The 22,785-nt window shown below is 35.3% G+C and overlaps 2 protein-coding genes and 1 non-coding gene across 6 annotated transcripts in view; 2 read left to right on the top strand and 1 right to left on the bottom strand.

Annotated features, from left to right (window-relative positions):
• The window catches only part of LOC136042152 (kelch-like protein 28), an 80,003-nt gene extending 57,992 nt beyond the window's left edge, over positions 1–22,011 (top strand). Inside the window, exon 3 of the transcript XR_010621187.1 lies at positions 21,840–22,011. The gene's annotated coding sequence lies outside the window, so the exon portion shown is untranslated. The remainder of the gene's footprint in view (positions 1–21,839) is intronic.
• Positions 1–22,785, bottom strand: part of LOC136042153 (mitochondrial inner membrane protease ATP23 homolog) — a 66,084-nt gene that overhangs the window by 14,360 nt on the left and 28,939 nt on the right. For all 4 annotated transcript variants that reach the window (XM_065727071.1, XM_065727069.1, XM_065727070.1 and 1 more), the window contains 3 exons: positions 19,346–19,570; positions 13,738–13,934; positions 6,982–7,140 (listed from right to left, as the gene is read on the bottom strand). In XM_065727071.1, the coding sequence (XP_065583143.1) occupies positions 7,020–7,140; positions 13,738–13,934; positions 19,346–19,570 (543 nt within the window). In that variant the 3' untranslated portion in view covers positions 6,982–7,019. The remainder of the gene's footprint in view (positions 1–6,981; positions 7,141–13,737; positions 13,935–19,345; positions 19,571–22,785) is intronic.
• Trnaf-gaa (transfer RNA phenylalanine (anticodon GAA)) lies at positions 18,627–18,699 on the top strand. Its single transcript has one exon. It is a non-coding gene; the product is annotated as a tRNA-Phe (tRNA).

Raw genomic sequence — 22,785 nt, 5'->3', positions numbered from 1 at the left:
AATTTTTTCATAAAACACAAATAGAAGGTAGGTTTCGACACACCAAGTTATTTTAACTGAAAAAGCAATGACTATTTTTTAATGAAGATTCAAAAAAAGTAGCTTTCAAAACGTATTGGGGTCACTATATAATTTTGATAAATTTTTTCAACAAAAATAGCAAAATATAGGTATCTACGAAATTCAGGGGAGAGAATTGTCCATCTCTCCTTTTTGGAATCCCTGCCAAACACATGATTGTCCATATACGAGCTTCATAGATCTTTCTGTAACGACATTTAATCTATTTCCTGTAGGTTGCCTGATAAAATAGGTTGAACCCAAATTAAAAATCTTCTTAGGTTTGGAATATTCATAATTTAATTCTCTGTCTAGAATGGACGACAAGCATGGAGTCGGGCATCACTTTCCCGGCTGTCCTCAATGTTCATTATTTAAAGGACTTTACTTGCATCCAGACATTCCACTCCTTGTTGATATCCATTGATTACAAATTTTCAGAACCATCCACACATTTTTAACTTCTTGGCTTTTCTTTTGATTTTTTCTCTCTCTCTCTCTCTTTATCAATCTTTATCTTCTTCCACTTGAATTTAAAACAACCAAATAACAAATATTCCTAACTTCTCCTTTCAGCTCCTGCTGGTCAAAATTAGATAGAAAAAAGGGGTTCATCCACGAAGGAAATCAAATGGTATGGGTACTTGATTCAATGGGAGACATCGGAATTTTGTGAGGGTTTAAAAGCAATTAAAATACTAGCAAAAATTTGCCGACTTCAAAAGAGGCTACCATGGTAATGCTTACGTACTTTTTCAACTCTCTAATTAACATTAGAAAGTTGTCTGACATAAGATTATCGATTACCTCATTAGCTCACGCTATTTTATATAATGCAGATGAAGAATAGCATGAATTCTTAAGATGTGATCTAAAAACAAACAAATGACCCTGAATTGTCAGTAGCATATACATATCATGAAAAGAGAAATCACCAATGCTACAGCACAAACACAAAAAAAAAAAAAAAAAAAAAAAAAAAAAAAAAAAAAAAAAAAAAAAAAAAAAAAAAAAAAAAAGAGACAGAAGGAGAAAAGGAAGACTGTTTTCCTAAATTAGTGATTAATATAGACCAGCACTTGAATGAGGCCTTAACCCTACTCATCCATACAATCACATAGGTCAAACAGCATAGCCACACACAATCAACCATAAAGAATAATCCATGGACAGGCAGTCATGTCGTCAATAAGTATAAGTCGTCATTTACCAAACAATAGAAAAAAATAATATAGACAAATAATTCAGAGGCAACACCCAACCTAAGGGCTCATCAGGAGAATACACTGGCCTATATAGGGTTTCGCCACTCTAAATTCTCTACCCAGCACAGTGTTGTGGCTACCACAGAACATCCATGGCATCCCCGCGTCAGGTATCACCCCCAAAATACATGCCTATGAAAAAAAAAACCAGCAAATGTAAAACAACCAAGTAAAACCAAAACAAGCTTATCCTGTTAATATATCCCTCCCTTTAGCAACAATAGGTAAACTAAATATTATAAATTTTACCAAATCACAAATATTAACACATTGCAAAAAACCTGAATGAACTAAACAATTATAGAATTCATCTTTACCATGTGGCTAATTTTTTAGAAAATCCGCTCAATTCGAAACACAATTCAAAATAAATGGCGCTGTGACAACATTTCTCGAACCTCCGAAATTAGTTAAAAATTTCTTTAAGTATTTCTAGATAATTCCTTTGATATTTATTTAAAAGTTCGTTATAATGAAAACTAAATTTTTTAAAATGCCAAGTTAATTTATTTGCAGAAAAACCTCTTGATATCAATTTTTGGCTTAAGATTTTACATCTATTTTTAAAATCAATATAATTACTACAAATCCTTGCATAACGAAGTAACTGTGAGAAAAACGCTGAATGTGTGATAACTGATATTATTCCTTAAGGCTTATAAAAAATCTATTTAATAAAGTCGAAAAAAGGAAAACTTTAAAATATATTTTGATTTCAGTAAAGCACAAATTATGTTCGGGTCTTAAGAAGGCGCGGGGTTGTCAGCCTTAATCAAGTAATTTTTATTGGTTTTAGTTTTTCCTGCTTATTTATCGTAATTTCCGTTCGTTTTGGGTTTCATTTATTTATTAACGGTGATTTGTGGTAGTTTTGTGCTTGGAAGATTATTTGACTTTCTTTTTTCTATAAGGATCCATAGTTTGGCTTGCTATTTGTATGTTGAAGAAACTTTTTCACCAATATTTAATCTGGACACATAGAATGGTTTAATTTAACTTTATATTTGCTCAAGTTCACCTGAAATAAAAACATAATATAATTCCCCAAAAAATCTGTCTTTGCTCTTTGATAACATGGATACACTTTACACTCTATTGATCTGTTTAAATTGGAAGACCAGAAGTAGCAATAGTAGCAACCCCGATAGCAGCATTTTAATACTCTTAGCTTGCGTAGTAGTAGCAGTTGTAGCAGCATTAGTAGCGGTATGCACTTAGCATCTTTGGCTCCTTCAAAGTCCCCTTCAACACACAACGAAAGCTTAAACTTAATACTATCAATCGTTCCAGAAGCATTTCTGATGCGTCCTCTTGACAACCTCTGTGAGCATAATCTGGTTTGGTTTAGTTCCAAAGAGTTTAAATACTTTCCAAATTTTTCGCCTTAATACCCTCAGTTTTAGTAGCAGCAGTAGTAATAGTAGCAGTAAAATTAATACTAGTAGCTTTAGTTTTAGTGGCAGTAGGAGTAGAAGAAGTAGAAATAACAGTAGCAGTAATAGTAGTATGAATAGAAGCTGCAGCGTTGTGATACAAATATTTTTTTTTGTTTAGTTCAACATCCCTCAAAACTAACCCTGTTAGTTTCAACTTCAGTCACCAAACTGTTTCTAAGGTATTTCTATTTCGCCCTTTTGAAAACCTGCATACAGATGGTGTGTTGGTAACAGGTTTACCTCCCCCTTCCCTCTGAAAAAAAATTCCTTGAAAATTTTACCTTCATATCCTTAGGCATAGTTGAAATAGTAATCACACTAGCAGTATTGGTATTACTAGTAGTAGTATTAATAGTAATAGTGGTAGCACTAGTAGCAGCTGTAATATTAAAGTACTGTCTTTACAAGTAGATGCAATAGAAATAGTAATTGCAATGGTACTATTAAATGTAGCAGTGATAGTAGTATTAGTAGTAGCGTGCATATATTGCCTTTTGGTCAGATGATCTTCCCCTTTTAGCATTTTCTGAAAGTCCCAAATTAGTACCCAAGTCAATTCTTGAGACACACTGTTTTAACAATGTACATGCACATAACATCTTCTGGTTTAGTTCAAATTTGCCCTTAATGTTGTTAATAGAGTAGTGTGGTAGTAGCAGTAGGAGTAGTGTTAGCCCCATGTCCAAGGGCCGTCCTCAGCAAAACATCAATATATAAAAAATGAAAGATTTAAAACCATAGGCAAAGAGTGTCTTTTATATATTTATGTTTTACTGAGGGCGGCCCTTGGACATAGGGCCGAAACATTCATTCAAATTAGAAAATTCTACTGTCTAACGAAAAGAATTCCCTATTGTTCTTCTTGTTTTTGATATTTTCGGGTTGCCCCCGACCCCAGCTTGCGCCCCCCAGCTAAAATTTAGTTTCTTTAAAAATCTATAGGAAAGGAGAAGGAGAGGTATAGGAAAGAGTTTCTATTTTGTTTTGAGATTTCATTCCTGAGGAAAAATAAAATTCTTTGATGAAGAATTTTGGACTTGAGACCATGGGCAAAATAGTGCGGCACTTACGCCTCAAAGAGAGTGCAATTGCCTTATCTATAATAGTTCTAGCTATGGCAAACCAGCAGCATAAAAACCAGCGAGAGCAGAACTTGTAGAGTCTGTAGCCCGTCACAGTCATGTTTCCTACACTAATGACATCAGTACTTGCGCTGGTGGCACTTTCCCATATACACTGCTGGCACTAGAGTACTTACACTAGTGGCAGTAACACTAGAGGCACCATCAAAACACTTAAAGGAAATCAAACGCGCGTTTCCTAAGATACGAGCTAAATTAGCCTATATTGTAGCCTACATAAATAGCGCAAAGAAACTCCCAAAAAATGATCGCTTTTGGTAAATTGACGTAAATATGACGAGCTTGGCTCTACCTGGGAAAAACTCATTGTGTGAGTGTGGGCACCTTTGATTAAAAGGGACTTAGATATGGCATAAAAAATGTAATATTCAGAGAAAAACAAATATAATATTTAGAGAAAAACAAACAGAGAAGACGCCCGTTTTTTCTGGAACAAAAGGATCATTTTAAGACTAGAAGAATCAAAGGAAATAAAATCAAACTAATTTGGGAATCAAGTTTGGGTGTGAATTGAATTTGTAGGAGTGAAATCTGTCCACATTAGAAAAAATATCATGGGGTATAGGCGTAAATAAGAGACAGTAGAAGCTTCGAATATTGTTGGAGTGGATTTAGTGGACTTGAAGATAATCTGTAGTGTCGAGAACTCTAAGACTATTGAATAGGCAGATTGATGAAAATTTGTGCTTAAGTTTGATAGGCAGGTGAGATAAACGTATCTATTTTGGCAGAATCTGCCCAGATTCAGATTACGATTAACGAATTAGTGTAATTTGCATTTGGAGTGACCATGGATAATTATCCTCCGATTAGTCTGTTTTGGTGGGCGATTTTGTGCTAAAAACATCTTCCTAAGTAAGGAAGTAGTAAGTATGACGGTACTAGACCCTTAAGGTCTAAACCGGCGGTGCTGATCTCCGTTTCGTGGCCCTTCAGCCAGGAAGTGAAATAGGGGATTGGGGGTCAGCCATCCTGTGCTTTCATACACCCTTCCTGCTTACCTTCACCAGATTTCTCTAGTTACCCATTTCCAGCTGGGACGACTCTGGCTGAGCTTAAAGAGTGAAGCCACTGACTTTCTTCCCAAATCAAATAACTGGCTACGACAGGGATGGAACCCTCACCACGTGGACGAAAAATTCTAAAACCAGCGCACCAACCACTTTGCTAGGACGGTTATAATCTCTTTCCAGCTGATTTATCTACTGTAAGTTGCCTCCCTATTGTAGCATAAAATTTCTAGCCATGAATATATAATGTGTCGAGGGTAATAGGCTTGAAATTGTTGGTACAGGGTTTTGACTCTTGTTGATAGAAGAGCTTCGCAGAGTACAGAAAACCATGTTATGGCCAAGATTGGTCCAGGACTGCACAAAGTGTTTATTCAACTGCAGGTCCTCGGGACTTCTTGCTGTCTGGTTCTAAGCCGGCTTAAGCGCTTATGTGTAGACCTAAGAAGATGCATTGGTCCATGCCCTTCCCTGGTACTTGGATCATTGTTTTTTCTGAGGCCAAATATTTCAATGATTTAAACAATATCAAAATTTCAACTTGGAATGTTACAACGTTAAAAATAATTATCGTATCGACATTTTGACTAACGAATTCAGACAATTCGTATTGGACTTATCAGGGGTTTCAGGGACTCCTGATACAATTCAGGAATTTTTCAGGTCCTCCAGAGCATGCAAAGTTGAATGAGTTGTCCTAAAACCAAATTGTGTCTCTCATAAAAATTCACATTTCATTAAATACTCATAAAATCTTTTATGCATTGCTTTTCATAAATTTTTGACAAAGTGGCTAAATCGATATGGGTCTCCAGTTTGAGATGTCAGTAAGCGATCCTGCTTTTGACTACGGGACAACTTTTTCTAGCTTCAATGGATCTGGAAATTGTCCTTCTTTGAAAGATAGATTTATCAGATAGACTAATATGGGCACTACTGTGGGTAGTATGGATTTCAAAGCCCGTAAATTTAGTCCATCTATTCCTACGCTGTTCGACTTTACTGTTGCTGCAATTTTATTTACCTCATCTGTTGTACCCGGTTCAATATTCATTTGGTTTGCATCACCTCGATCGTCTTCAAACTCCAATATCGATGGTTGGTTGCTAGGAGTTTTGCTTTGGATCATTTTTCGGATATTCGAAAAATGGTCTGCGAACAGTTCAGCTACTTCATCCCATCACTTGTTTGAATAGCTATAATTTGTTTTTTCTTCGTTCCTTTTATGACTTCATTCAGCTTCAGCTTTCCATGTCTTCTTCGGATCATTTTTATTTTCTTCAAAAATAAGTTGTGTAGTAATTTTTCATTTTTCTCCTCCTTAGAGAAATTGTTTTATTTCTATCTTCTATAAATTGAGCAACATTATCATCATTCGGCTGACTTGTATAATGCTTAAACAAATAATTTCTATGCTGTATCATATATAGAATTCTTCATCAACCCATGTTTTCTCAGGAGAATTGTTTCTTAGTTTGACAATTTTCATAGGGTATGTCCTGTCATAAATTCGGTTCAAAGTGACGTAAAACTTTTCGAAAGCTTTAGATGGTCTTTTTCCTCAGGTACAGTTTCCATGATATAACTTTCATTTCCTCAGCAAACTTTTCCAAATTATTTGCTTTCAAATCTCTAAAGCTCATTTGCTGACCTTTAAGTTTCTGTCTAGTAGTTACTTTCAAACATGCTAGCATTAGGAGGTGATCTGATACTGGGGTTAGTATTATATCCGCATGTGTTGTTCGTATTCTTTCCCTAATGACGAATACATTATCAATAAGGGTTGCACGGTGCGTAGTAAGTATTGTTGGAATAGTCACTGCAGGATACAGATTATAAGACAGCATAAGATTTACAAAATCTAAATCAAAACTAATGAAATTCTTCAAATCATAATTAAGATCTCCCATACAAACATATTCAAGCCTTGAATTACTCAGTATACCCAATAAAGATTCAGAACCGTGCTTAAAATCTTCAAACGGCGTACGCGGAGGTTTATAAATCAGAATAAATAAAATTTTTATACCAATAGCATCCATTTCTAACGATAAGCTTTCAAACTTACCTTCAATCCAAATTTCCCTATCATCACGAATTTTATACTTATGTGATTCTCCAACTAAAAACATAAGAATATTTGTGCATACCAAAAATAGGAGAAGCTCTTGAAGAAGGATTAAACGACGACATGAATGATGTTATTGAATTTGGCAACTGTGACACCCTGTAAAAAAATTACCAATAGCCCATATCAATAATGTAGAATAGTCCAGTGGAACAGTAGCCTGCCAGCCAATAAAAGTGATTACTTGACGTGATACTTTTTTTTCATAAAAGAAGTGTTTTTCTCTTTAATGATGGGAATCCCTAAATCCCAGTATGAACAAAATCACTGTTCTCTGAACTTATGTCATAATCATGAGCAATTTTCTGTAGTTACTTGTTGGCAGAGAGACGGTCATTTTACATGTGTGAAGACGCACCTTAATCAAAAATGAAGCAGAGCCTTAAATTTCATACGACACTTACTACTAGTGGTGGATGCTCTAAAAGCTATCGGGTTGGACATGAAAACCTTAAAGATACTACTACAACCCTAGCTGATAATCCCCATTACATTTAGTTGTAATCGGTAAGGGTGTAATCCGGATTCTGTCGCGTTTTATGTTTTGGGGTGAAATAATAGAACATAATCTTGCTGGCAAGATGCAGCTTAAGCCTATCATCATTGATTGAGCGTCAGGAAATAGGAGTCAAGTTTATTTAGTGACTGTATATTTTGAGGGTATTTTCAATTGACCTTGTAAAATATTTATATGTATTTTATTTGTTAATCGTCTTTAAACATGCCCTTTTTAAGATTTTGAGGGGTTTGTAACTATTGTCTTAAATTGACAGCGAAGAAACATAATCAAAGAATTGCTCCCGCAACACTTTTGTTGGTGAAACAGACTAAGGGCTATCGGAACACTTCACATTATCCTAGAAACGTAGCTTAAGTTATATTTTCGTTGTCATACTATAAAAAATAAGTAATAGAACACGATGTGAAAATGAAGCGTACGCTTTGAACAATGGATTGCGTTAGTCCGCCAAGTCCATTAAACTAGTTAGGCTCTATTGCCAAATAAACCGTCCACTTAGATTCAGAAGTTTTTTTATTTTTCATTCAGAACCTAAATTACGAATATATTTTGATTTCTTCTTATTTTTTATTCTGTTTACATTTTTCTTCGAGTCTTCCGGAGATCATTGCTGGAGCAACCTTTTATAGAGGAAAGCTTGCTTGGACTCGACCAGTTGGAGAAGCTGATGAAAATGGATGGCCGCAAACAGTGACTTGCTACTTATATGTTCAAGAATTTAAGAGTGTATCCTACTATCTCGAAGAATTTAATGCTCGGCGATATTTACCATCTATGCGCCAGTGCCATGCAAGCTGGACAGACAGCAGAACCCGCCAAAAATGTAACTCGTATCTCTAATTGTTGTTGACACAGAAACTAACTTTTTTTTGAAACCGGAAATGCGCAAAGTGTAATTTTGTTGACATAAGTGCTAGTTTGAAATGTCAGAACAGGCTTAAAAGTTCATAAAGATAATGTATATTCTATAACACCAAGCTTTTCTGTCATCTTTAATTTTATTGGCGGTGGAGGAGGAAAAGTCGGTCACGGGTGACGCTGCAAATTTGACAAATTTTGGGATGATATACACAGTGAATGCCATGCTGTCACGTGTGTATCTTTATATGAAGTAAGAAAAGAAAAATGTGTTTTGATATCATCGCCACCATCATCAGCAAACATTTCGCAAGCCCCAGAAAAAACAACTGTTACACAATTATCTTCCGGAATAATTTTAAGAATTTTAAGTAAGTCCAAACGGTTCAATAACAGTAAATGGAACTTCTAAGCTCTATAAAATCGATGATTACGAGTTGACCAATAACTACAAAGCACGTGTTTGTGCTACACATCTGGAAAATGATTTTTAGTTCAAATTTTCTCGCGTGCAAATCTATGTGTGGGTACCCGCTATGTGTCTCAACTGGTAATTTCGCTCATCTGTCTTGCTGTCCATATAATGGTTTATAGCTTGTTGCCAAAATTGACAAATATGCATGGAAAGAGTCTCCTAGCGCTGTCTTGTGCATTGTTAAAGTGAGATGGGGACGCGAGCCTAGTTCAAACGAGCATCACACAGGGGTCTAAGACCGTTGGTATAGCCCTCCTCAAAGACTAACGGAAGCTGATAGAGAAGTCGAATTTTTTCTTAGAAAACAGCCACCGTCTTCAGTGTAACTCTGTAAAACCGTAAGATTAATACTAAGATTATAAGTGTAGATGTGAGCTATATTAATTCTTCTATAAATCAATAACATTTTCTTTAGATTGGGAAGAACCTCTTTTGAAGAAGCTGAAGGGAGTAAAATTTGCCAATAGGGCAAAGCAGATAGATTCGTGTAAATTTTTAAATCCAACCTTTATTTTATATACAAACCTAATGATAAGAAACTGAATAAATCTAGACAGATTTTTTTTAAGCATTTACTTTCAAACGAATTTTAGGTTTGATCGCAAGTTTTTGTTCTGCACACCCTAAACCCTAGTCTTGGTTCTACCCAAACTCTAGTAACAAAGCTTTTTTCAAAGAACAACAGAGTTGCAGTTAATTGAGTTACATATACATATTTTTGTCTAATACATGAGTAAAGGTTAAATAAAGAAAAAGTGTAAGAGCCAGTACTGACATTTTCTAGAAAAAAGAGGGGTCTAAGCCCCACCCTCTTTTCCATACCATCGGAGCGAGTTATCTACTTTAAGTCGGTATGTGCTGTAAAAATACCCATGATTACTTAAAAAAAATTTTTGAAAAATTTTGAACACGCCGGCTTTTTTACTAACGGATTTTTTCGGAGGTTGGGGTTACAAAAAAAATACAGTGCCAAGGCTCTTGGCCACGAGTGATTTTTAAAGAGGGTGTCAAATGTATAAAGCGATCATCATTCACAGTAAGATTGTCTGGAACTAGTCGGTCAGCTCCAGTTACTTCTTCAGTTCTGTTCATGTTTGCCAATGGTGCCTTGTTCCTTCCTTTACGGGACGGTAACTTCTACTCTTAAACGTGGAAAGGCCACTTCGATTACTTTTCATACAGGCCCATCACTGTTGAATGCAATATTATAAAGATTTTTGAATATGTTCTGCTTCCATATGTAATTGGGCCTCATAAATAAAGATTTAAAGGAAATGAGAAGCCCCGAATCAAGGTTCTGCAAATTCTTTGAATTAACTAATAAATACCAGACAGTCAGACCCTCATCCAATCTAGCCCATGCCCGTCGCTAAAAGTATGGATATATTGACAATATCTGCCTATATATAGGCCAATTTGGCTATATATAGGCATTATTGGACTATATATAGACAATTCGCCTTCATCAGTTATAATCGACAATTGTCAATTATAATTGTCAATTTGGCATTTATAAATGATTCAACCAAAAATACTTCGCAAAAAACTCAAACCAATTTGTGTTTTAACCTCGTATTGGGTTCCAACATGCGCCAAAGCTTTTAGCTTCAATTCTTTATGAGGCCCAATCTAAGAGTTATCAATTACATATTTGCACTTTGAATTTTTCTAAAGCTTTCAACAGTGTTTGCCATGCACATGTACAGCTCTTTGTCAGAGTTTGGAAAGTACCCTTCTGTCATATGTGCACTTAAGTTTAGGTATAGTAATTCATTTCTTCGTTTTGAATCGCGTACAGGGTTCAACGGTAATATACCAGTTCACTCTGTATTACGACACTGTAGATTGCGATCACCATATCTATCTAATGCTTGCATTCAAAATGTGTTAACAGGAAACAGGCCTTCGTATTTTGATAATTTATCTGATGTGTCTTATATTGCGTACACGGACGACCTGCTAATTTTAGGCCAGACCAAGTCCATTTTAGCATTATCTGTGCAACGTAATTCTATGATGTTTTGGAATGTTAGTCTGTCTTTGAGTGTTGATAAATGCGATTATTTAGTTTTCAATCCCGAATCATCAGCTCATAAATTCTCCTGTGGTTCCCCAGTAATCCCTAATATTGTGAGTTTTCGGTGATTAGGGATTAGTATTTGTTCTACGCTTTCTTTTTTGCAACTTGAGGTTCCGAGAGATGTTAAAGAAAAGTTGAAAATTGGATATACGAAAATTTTAAGTGACCGTGGAAAACATTCACGCCAAGCTTTAGCTAGAATGTATTACAATATATTGTTATATACAATACAATATATGTGATTTAAATATATTGTAATCATTTTGTCTTTTTTTTAGTCATAAGCATTCGTTACTGAATTAGAAAGATTTTGGCCAGATCTGTATTCCTCATTTGAGATACCGCAAATTTTTGCTTCTCACTTCATCTCGTAACAAACACATTATTGAGAAGTATGGTGGTTTTTTTTTTAAATAATGCTAGAAAATCCTGTGTCCCCTTCTGGGAAATTCTCTTCCCTCATGATAAATTCCTCCAAGGAAAGATCCTCCCACGTAACCTCCTCCATTGTCTTTTTTTAAGTCATAAGCATTCGTTATTGAATTAGAAAGATTTTGGCCAGATCCGTATTCCTCATTTGAGATATCGCAAATTTTTGCTAATCACTTCATCTCGTAATACACACATTATTGAGAAGTATGGTGTTTTTTTAAATAATGCTAGAAAATCCTGCACCCCCTTCATAGAAGTTCTCTTCCCTCATGATAAATTCTTCCATGGAAAGATCCTCCCACGTAACCTCCTCCATTGTCTTTTTTTTAAATCATAAGCATGCGTTATTGAATTAGAAAGATTTTGGCCAGATCAGTATTCCTCATTTGAGATACTGCAAATTTTTGTTTCTCACTTTATATCGTAATACACACATTATTGAGAAGTATGGTGGATTTTTTGAATAATGCTAGAAAATCCTGCGCCCCCTTCATACAAGTTCTCTTCCCTCATGATAAATTCCTCCATGAAAAGATCCTCCCACATAACCTCCTCCATTGTATTTTTTTAAGTCATTAGCATTCGTTATTGAATTAGAAAGATTTTGGCCAGATCAGTATTCCTCATTTGAGATATCGCAAATTTTTGCTTCTCACTTTATATCGTAATACACACATTATTGAGAAGTATGGTGGATTTTTTGAATAATGCTAGAAAATCCTGCGCCCCTTTCATAGAAGTTCTCTTCCCTCATGATAAATTCTCCATGGAAAGATCCTCCCACGTAACCTCCTCCATTGTACTTTTTTAAGTCATTAGCATTCGTTATTGAATTAGAAACATTTTGGCCAGATCAGTATTCCTCATTTGAGATATCGCAAATTTTTGCTTCTCACTTTATATCGTAATACACACATTATTGAGAAGTATGGTGGATTTTTTGAATAATGCTAGAAAATCCTGCGCCCCCTTCATACAAGTTCTCTTCCCTCATGATAAATTCCTCCATGAAAAGATCCTCCCACATAACCTCCTCCATTGTATTTTTTTAAGTCATTAGCATTCGTTATTGAATTAGAAAGATTTTGGCCAGATCAGTATTCCTCATTTGAGATATCGCAAATTTTTGCTTCTCACTTTATATCGTAATACACACATTATTGAGAAGTATGGTGGATTTTTTAAATAATGCTAGAAAATCCTGCGCCCCCTTCATAGAAGTTCTCTTCCCTCATGATAAATTCTCCATGGAAAGATCCTCCCAGGTAACCTCCTCCATTGTACTTTTTTAAGTCATTAGAATTCGTTATTGAATTAGAAACATTTTGGCCAGATCAGTATTCCTCATTTGAGATATCGCAAATTTTTGGTTCTCACTTTATATCGTAATACACACATTATTGAGAAGTATGGTGGATTTTTTAAATAATGCTAGAAAATCCTGCGCCCCCTTCATAGAAGTTCTCTTCCCTCATGATAAATTCCTCCATGGAAAGATCCTCCCACGTAACCTCCTCCATTGTATTTTTTTAAGTCATTAGCATTCGTTATTGAATTAGAAAGATTTTGTCCAGATCAGTATTCCTCATTTGAGATATAGCAAATTTTTGCTTCTCACTTTATATTCGTAATACACACATTATTGTGAAGTATGGTGGATTTTTTAAATAATGCTAGAAAATCCTGCGCCCCCTTCATAGAAGTTCTCTTCCCTCATGATAAATTCCTCCATGGAAAGATCCTCCCACGTAACCTCCTCCATTGTACTTTTTTAAGTCATTAGCATTCGTTATTGAATTAGAAAGATTTTGGCCAGATCAGTATTCCTCATTTGAGATATCGCAAATTTTTGCTTCTCACTTTATATCGTAATACACGCATTATTGAGAAGTATGGTGGTCCCAATATTACTCAATCATTTAAGTTGCTTAGTGCTGTTTTAAAAAGACATGCCTTTGTGACCCTAGGCCCAAACATAATATTCCCCCGGTGTTTTCGTCTGAGATAAAGGTTTAAGTTGTTTACGTGACTCTTTATTTGCTTTTTCTTTCTTTTCAGCGCAATTCGCTCCGCTTGTTTTGTTTAAAAGTGGGCTGTAAATAAATTACCGGATAAAGCAACACCGGATAAAATCCGGTGTTGCCAGACTGGAGCGAATATGCTTCATCTAAAGATTTTCCTGAAGATTTGTGAGAGGAGTGCGCAAATAGAAAACAGCTCTAGTAGTACATTGAGTATAAGGCATTAAGAGTAGAAATCCTACCTCAAACAGTTCTTGAAAATACATAAAATTCTAAAAAATTATTTGTTCTAAGAGAAAACGACAGTTACTCTGAGGTATATCCAAATATATGTTTTTCCCTTTCTATACGAATCGGATCTGCCGAGTTTCTTCTCATTCGTCTACCTAGAGGCTCGAGATCAGCATAGCAAGGTTCAAAAACAGAATCAACAATCTTTCTTGCTTCTTCAAAGGGGATTTTTCGTACAGCAACTACACTTTCAGCTGCGCGATTCTTCACACATTCCTTGAATTCACACAAAAATCTGGTTAAAAATGGTCAATATTATATATCAAAATTAATAATCAATCACAACGAGGCTTTATCTAAAAAACTATTTGAAAAAAAAAATTCGCATGCTGACCGACGGCCTGCTTAGCGCAGGTACTGATCTATTGATTTTCTGCCTTCGGCCAGGGGTGCAATGTATGGTTGGTGGGGACTCATCAGACTAAAAGGCTAGCTGCCAAAAAACAAGAATTGCATTAAAAAACTTATTCCTAATATGATTTTGTCTGGATGAATTACCCTTTTTGTCATTCTTAGTTGAACGTACTTTAAGTAATGACGTTAGGACTGTATTATTATTTTTTTTTTTATTATTTTTTAATGTAGGTTGACTTTTATCTTTATTCTTCCTTTTGACTTTGCTGAGGACAGTTACTAGATATCAGACAGATATGCTCGATAAGTTGTTTTTTTCCAAAATTGAGGCCTTTCAAATTTTATCATTACATTGTGCTCTTTATTGTTTGTATTTCTTAAAAACTAGTTGGGAAGTTCTTGAATGGACTAAATTCTATGAACTCAGCAACTAAGTTGAGTTGAGCCTCGTTTTTTTTTTGAATATTTTACATTTTTTTTTACTTCACAAAAATTTCTAGCTTTTAAATCAAATTCTGACATTTTGAAGGTTGTATAGATCGAATAATTTCACATATTCCGAAAACAAAATCCGAAAAAATTACGGAAGCTGCACAAGCAGTACCCTTTCTTCAATTCCATCAACGCTTATTGTCAAATTTTGTAGGGGTTTCGACTTAAAAAGTTCTTGTCGTTAAATTGCATTGGTGAATTTATATCATATTGATGTCAATAGAAGAAAAGCTAAGAAAAGAAGACAAACTAAAAAAAAAAAAATATATAAAACACAAAAAATAACATCCTAAAACCATTCATACTTTTCCAGAAAAGAAAAGAAGAATAGGTACACAAAGGTGCTCCTAAATTCCAAAATAAAAACTTATGAGATAACATTGTCCATGACATTCTTAAGAAAGAAGTTCAGCTTCAGATTCTTTTCTTCACACACATTTTCAGCTTTCACATCGAACCCTGAAATGTAACAGGTTGCGTGGGCCGAATAATTTCATGGGATTGCCAGTAGATATCGGCTGGAGATTTTCCATGTATTTGATGTTAAGCTAGAGGACATAGTGGGGGAAGGGATTGTCCAACAGCAAAAATACGGGAAGAATGGGGGCAACACTTATCACTGGCCCCCTATCTAATTGTTGAAGGCGGATTATGGAGGAAGTGGACCTTTGAGGTTTGAGGCCTCAACCTAGAGCCAGAATATATGAGTCCGCCCAGCCAAAGAACTTTTCTGAAACTTGTTTAGTAATAATTTCGTATAAATTATGGAAGTTTCGCAAGTGGAACCATTTCTTTAATTTCAGTTATCAGTTTACTGCCAAATTTTACAGGAGTTTCGAAGACAATTGTCTATGAAGGACATCTCTGAACTTATAACAGCTCGATCTGTGATAATCAAAAAGGCGGTACGTAACGCATTAATGGTCTATATTGTTATAACCAAGACAGTGATTGAGTGGTCGAATCTGTTTAAGCGTTTTCAAGATACTTATGAGTTTTTATTTCGATTTGTCTTCAAAACTGTTGAGATATCTCCCATGCAGGAGGGATTGAATATTGAAGTTATTGGCATTAAATTGAATTTTTTTTTTGTGCATCCTGGATGCCAAACTGTTGAGATAGCTTCATAGCTGGCACATACAAACGAATTCGTTTCAAGTGAAGGCACAGGGGGGGGGGTGCATGCAGACACACCTGCTTTATCCTGCTGACTATATTCAAAGTTTTTTTTTGTGTGTGCTGAAATTGGAATTTTGAAAATGTTGGTTTAAAAAAGTACAAAAATCCCGCAAACTGACAAAAACAGCAAACTTTTTGGATATAATCCAGGCATAAGGAGAGAGTAAGGATGCCATTATACTGAAAGTGGCTATGAAAACTATTAATAGAAATTTACTGAATGTAATGAAGTTAGCATTTTGTTGGTATAGTTTGTTTCAGAAAATGAATGCTAAATCAGTCTTCACTTAAATTTCTTTCTCCTTACTTTCAGCTGAAAAAACAGTTTTTTTTTTATTTAATTTCCAAACGTTTTTGAATTAATACATGTTTTGATGTTGGCTTTCCTCACATGAATAATTAAAACGAAATTTGCTTATTAATATTTTGTGGCAAAATGGCTTTCTCATGGTTTTGATCGAACGATTTTGAGAAAAAAGGGGTAGGGTAGGAGACCTTTTTGCCCTCCAATTTTTCGGTTACTTAAAAAGGCAAATTTGGATTAAAGCAATTCGAAAACCTTTAAAAAGAAAACCAAAAGTTTGAAGTTTAGTAGAAATTGTCGAAATTTAGAATGCTTGCTGCTCAAAGAAAAAGTGCCAAAGTGTCAATTAATGTCAAAGAGAAATTATCCTACAATATTACCAAAAATTGAACACCAGGACGAAACACCGGAGCAACGCAAAACCAGACTTGCGGCTCAAAGAGAAAGGGCCAGATTAGGAATGTCCAATTTAAGTCAACGAAGGCGTGTCGAGGAACCAAGAGAGCAATGCGAAACCAGACTTGCAGTTGACAGAGAAAGAAAAAAGAAGGCGTGTCGAGGAACTACCAGAGCAACGCGAAACCAGGCTTGGGGCTGATAGAGATAGTAAAAAACGAAGGCGTGTCGAGGAACCACGAGAGCAACGCGAAACCAGACTTGATGCAGAAAGAGAAAGCAAAAAAAGAACGCGTGTCGCTGTATTACAAAAGAAATGCGTGCATAATCGCCTGGCATTCAAGTACTGCCCTTCCGACGATTATAGCTTGATTCAAGATATTCAAATCGGGACTATGTCTGAAATTTGTCACTATTGCAAGGCCTTGAAATTTAATGGTCAAACAATGGGAATGTGTTGCGCCTCAGGAAAAGTTAAGCCTCCTCAACTGGCTGCACCACCAGAGCCATTGAAAACTTTGCTTACTGGGTATACGTCTAAATCGAAGCGATTTTTATCTAACATCAGGAAATATAGCTCATGTTTCCAAATGACGTCTTTTTGGGGCCCAAATCGAAGACCAAGGTCATTTTATGCCTACTTTCAAAGTAAAAAGGCAAATTTATCATAGAGCAGGTTCCCTTCTACCATTCTCAGGTGATACTCACCTGAGAATTTTTTCTTCCTTTTTTTCTTCTTTTTGGTTAGTTTTTTCTTTTTTTTCTTGTTTTTTTTTCTTTTGTTTAGTTGTTTTTCCTTTTTTTTATAGAAAATAGTGCAACAGACAGACGGACAGACACACACCACATTTTATTTTTCCTTTTATTTAGTTTTTCTTTATTTTTTTCTTTTTTGGTTAATTTTTCATTTTTTCTTGTTTTTTGTTTTTTTTTCTTCTTTTGTTTAGTTATTTTTCCTTTTTTTTTATAGAAGATAGTGTAACAGACGGACAGTACATTTTTATTTATATAGATTGGTTGCCTGGTAATACGAGCTAGACTCTTAGGCGCGCATACCGTTCTTGTGGTTGTAATTAGCTTGCAAATAAAAAGAACCAGAACAAAAAAAGAAAATGACAAAAAAACAGGACAACAAGAGAAAAAAAGACAAAACGAATAAATAAAATTCACATCTTAATAAAATTCCACAATACTGCAACACTGTAACGCAGAGAAACCACCGAAAATGTCTAGTAGAGCAGATATTAATCCTCTATAGATTCAGATTAGCAAATAGATTCAGCATTTGCCAATCTTAGTCTATAGAGGAGTAATTATCCTCTGAAGTAAACTTGTTGCTCCTTCGATCAGAATTTAAGAGTTCTAGTCGTCTAGTCCTTGTTCCTAAGGTCGAAAGTGATTGGAAACAAACCAGCCCCCGTCATATAAGTACTTTTGATGTCTGGTCCCTTTGTTACCCCTTAGGACATCTGATTGACATTTTGAGGTGCTTATTTTATACTTTCTCTGTAGCTGCTCAATTTTGCAGGTGGGAGAAATTTTTTGGGCGGAGGGGAAGGCCGGCTCCCGACTGCGTATAGTTTTCTTTATTATGTCAATGAGTTTTATAAATAACATGGTACACGGAAAGACATTACGTGTTCTTCCTTGGGCTTAATGTTATAGTCGCACTACTGAAGCAGACAGTTGAAATGGCTAAAGTTTGGTTTGGTCAATAATCAAAATCCAAAAACACAATCAAAATCGGTAAATTTAGCCTTAGCTATATTGTCTGTCACAGGGCCGTTTAAAGAGGATGACTAGGTCAAGTTTCCCTGGTGCTGTGTCTGGGGAGAGACGGCTGAGACTTATGTTTTTTTACTTATATTATAGTCGGTAGGAGGCGCCATAATTAATTTAGCCCTGAGTGCCACCAACTTTAGGAACAGCCCTCCTCTGTCACATCCTCCAGGGGCGCAGCCTTGACTCTGGATCCATATCTGAAAATGTCATTCAACTAATCGCAAAAAATGGAAATAATTCCCGCCCCCCCCCCCCGTTTGGATGAACTTATCTTTCAGTAATCTTTTTTTTTTGTGACAAATTTTAGGAACAATCCTTATGACCGCTGATTAATGTTACTAAATGTTATGCGTGATTCCTTATGTTTATCAATACACATATTGTTAAAGTATTAAGTAACAGCCGAAATAGCTCAGTTGGGAGAGCGTTAGACTGAAGATCTAAAGGTCCCTGGTTCGATCCCGGGTTTCGGCAATAAAATTTTACCAAAATCGTATTACACTTTTGAAAACGAGCATTTGCTCGGCTACAGTATCTTAAAGTGCTATTTAAAAAATATTTTATTGTTTTAAAAAGTAGAGTTGTGACAAAGGGTCAAACTTTAGCGTAAAAGGTGGGACGTTTAGGAGGGAAGAGCTCCTTTCGTATACGGGGTAATTTCTGTTCGTTTTAGGCTTCAATTTCGCTCCTTACTTTCAGTTGAAAAAACTTGTTTTTATTGTTTAGTAACTGAAAAAGAATGTGTCTTTTGCATTTAATACACCAGAATACTTAATAAAATACACATGCTTTGCTTGATATTTTATAATCAGAGATAGTTAAAATATGTGTCATTCTATGCGTTAGGTTTCCCTGAAACTGGTTAGTAATGCAAAAGTAAACCCCTTATTCAAGTGCTTATCTGACGCAGTAGAAATAAATGAGTGGTCTTTATTAATGTGCGGAATCATCTTCTACTTCTAAAATGATCTTTTCCTGTTATTTCCCATTTTTATTTTCTCCTATACATGTATTCTTTTGTCAGATGTTGGCAATCCTCTTCTAATATTACCAATGATAATTTGTAAAAAAGTCAGTTATTGTAATGGTTTATAACATAAAGTTTTGTTGAGAGACCAACCTGATGAGTCTTGGCAATTCGCCAGGGGGCAGCAGCTCCTCCCAAAAAAGCATTAATGAAACTACAATGTGTCAAATTAGCAGCTCTAATTTCTGTGCAGGCCAAGTGTTTAGTATCTGCAAAATCCAATTCTTGACGGCAGTAGTCAAACATATGAATCATTTCATGGACTAGACTTCCTAGCACTGCATCTTTTGACCTTGCGGAATTTTGGCAAATGACAATCTAAAAGACGAACAAAATTATCCACTGCTTTATGCCAATTCCCCAGAGTTATCGATTGGGGGACAGGAAGGGCCATGTGTCCCCTATATTTTTAAACTCCCCCCTCGCTTTAGAATAATACCTTTGTTGGGGTATTTTCATTGAAAATGCCATTTTTATGCACTTTCACCGAAGAACTGAACAAACTACAAATTTACGCTCACCACTCGATGTTGAAAAACATATTTTGACCCCCCCCCTTAAATTTTGTGAACTGAGGCACTACAATTCCCACAAACATTTTGTATTTTCAATTTCAAACCAACCTTTCAGTTTGAAACCTATATGAATCAAGACCTTAAAACAAAAAATGGATATAAATTTCCCATTTTTAATTTTTTGCTATGTATATATTTTTGCCAGATCTTTACAATTCCTCCCTAACATTATAAAAATGAAAATTTCTCTTGTTCAAAAAAAGAAACAAATTTAACTAAAGATTTGTAATAGAAAGTTGTGTCAACAGAAAACAACTCGATAAGACTTGGCAAATACATGTAGTCAAACGTATGGATCGTTCCATGTACTGGATTTCCTTAGACTGCATCTTTTGACCTGGAAGAATTTTGGCCAGTGACAACCCAGAAGAGATTAAGTTGTACCAAACAAAGACGCATGAGAGAAAAGGTTGATTTGTGCCAATTCCCCAAGGGCGGAAATGGATGGAGGAGGACAGGGGACACATGCACCTTTTATCCCCCCCCCTGATATTGAAAAATACTTTTGGAAGCGTTACCAATGAAGAACGAAATTTTTATTTTCATCAAAAAAATGTAAAATGAATGCTTTAACCCCCCCCCCTAAATTTTAGAAAATATATTTCCCCCCCGCCCCCCTAATTTTCGTGAATTGATGCCACTACAATTAATGTTTCCACATAATTTTTTTTCTTTTTTTGAAAATTTTGGCTCTTTTGAAATGCTATCCCCCTTCCTAATATACATTAACGACACCCAGTCGGGGTTTACAATGGTACTTTCTTGTACTATCCAACCCTTCTGTTTGACATCTAAATCAATTAAAACATTCAACCAAAAATGGGTATAAATTTTCCCTTTTTAGTTTCTGCTATGCTTATATTTTTGTGACATCAGGGCTATTCCCTTCTAATATAATAAAAATGATAATTTCTCCGGTAGTTTCCAAAATCAATAAGTTTCTCTTTGTTTATTTTCATAAACAAAACAATTTTTCCAAGAAGATAATTTATCTAAAAGACGAATTTATTAATTGCTCATCCGAAAATTCCGTTTTCTTGATGCTACGTTTCAACTTTTTCATGACGTGACATAAACTTAAGAAGCGTAAAATTCTAAGCTGAGCTCGAGTCTAATTAGCATTGCTTAGGGAAGAGACAAAATCTTTTTTGCTTATTTAATTCTATAGTTCAAAGTGGCAACATTGACGAAAACAAGGTACTACCCCAAAAACTTCATAATCTTGAAACGAACTAAAAAAAAATCTTTGAAATCATGGTTTTCAGAGACTAATAGACCAAAGATGGGTCCGAGGTCCCAAAAGTGTTTTATTTTGTGTCCTTAGTATCAGTCATCAACATTAGCCATCAACCTTTTTGATAAGCTTATTTTTCCAGTTTTTCCTAGTTTATTTTTGATAGGGCTTTGGATGGTCATGCTAACACAACGAAGATACAAACCCCTAATTATTTCATAAATTTACGAATTATGGATTTATCGATTTACTATTAAAAATAATAAATTCTTACTAAAAATTAAGAAATTACATTTCCAGTTTTAAAAATAAGTAGTGGTAGGGTAGCTTTTTTTCCTTATTATAATTCTCATTACCTTTACTAAACAGCCTGTAAGGTAGGACAAATGAGATTGGGACTGTTCAATCCTCCTAGGATATTTTTTCACTAGCAGTGAAAGTTTTTTACATCTAGCAGCAAGATCGTATCCAGGATTTTGTACGGGGGAAGGATTTCAGAAAACGGATCAAAAATTTGCTTATACGTATTTTTGTTCCTTTTTTATGAGTCGGACAAAAGCTTAGGGGGGGGGGATTCAAAACCAGTACCTCCCTCTGGATACTGCCTGGCCTATCAGTTTGATATTCAAATAATTTTAAATACCGTTTGTAATAGGAAAGGTAAAGACCGAGAATAGGTTCTAGAATGAATTGCTAAACAATACATTCGAAGGATTTACAAATCTTCAGGAATAATAGTTAGCACCTCAAGTTTGCTAATTGACCATTTCTTTTTCAGAGTTCGAGGATTGTCAAGTCGCCACCAAATTTCCAGCTTTGGGAATATTATGAATCTTCAAGCAAAGAGAAATAGCTATTAAAAATTATATAATTCAATGGTAAAAAGTACACTTTTAATTTCACCGGTTTACGTCTATGACATATTTTGTACGCCAATCATATTATTCCATAAGCGCAAATCTGAAAAGAAAGCCGATAAACTCCACCTTTTTAAAACCTTATTGGTTCTCTTGTGTGAAATTTAAATTTAGTAAATTGAAAAAAAAACATTTTTTGAGACACAACATTTTCTATAAATTCTCTGTTTCACTGTGCTCTAATCATTATTCAGAAAAGTTATGGTTTAGTGATGTTTCCTTGTGGAACTTCGTGTGCGCACAAATAGCTATTTAAAGGCAGCGCAATAGCGCTGCCTAAGTAAAGAACGATGCTGGCACAATCTATTATTTATTTTTTCTCTTAGACCAGGGCACTTCGTGTCGAAGAAGGTGTCGTAGAAATTTCAAAAAGGACTCATTCATTCCGAAATTGAAACGGCAAATGCCATTTTTAATAGTCAAAAGTGATTGGAGGGCAACTAACCCCCCTCCCATGCCCAACTTTTCCCCAAACATATCCAATTAAAATTTTAAGATAACCATTTTGTTCAATGTAGTTGAGAGGTCTGGAAACTATGTCTTTGAAGATGACAATCCTCCCCAGAGCCCTCATGGCAAAGGTTGTAAGTTATGCCCTGGGACATATAAGGTAGTTTTCTTTTTATAGAAAGCGTTGTCCTACGAACTTCAAAAAGTGCTCATTCGAGATTCGATTGGAAATTGAGAGGGGTAGTACCCCTTTTGATAGTTGAAAATAATCGGAGGGCGAATGCCCCACCACACCTATCATTTCTCCAAACACTTCTGATGAAAATTTTGATGCTGCCATTTTGTTAAAGGTAGCTG

The sequence above is a fragment of the Artemia franciscana genome, unplaced genomic scaffold (genome assembly GCF_032884065.1).
Source record: "Artemia franciscana unplaced genomic scaffold, ASM3288406v1 PGA_scaffold_73, whole genome shotgun sequence".
Classification (NCBI taxonomy): Eukaryota; Metazoa; Arthropoda; class Branchiopoda; order Anostraca; family Artemiidae; genus Artemia; species Artemia franciscana.
The sequence above is the reverse complement of the archived record's forward strand: the minus strand, read 5'-3'. Positions and strand labels throughout refer to the sequence as shown.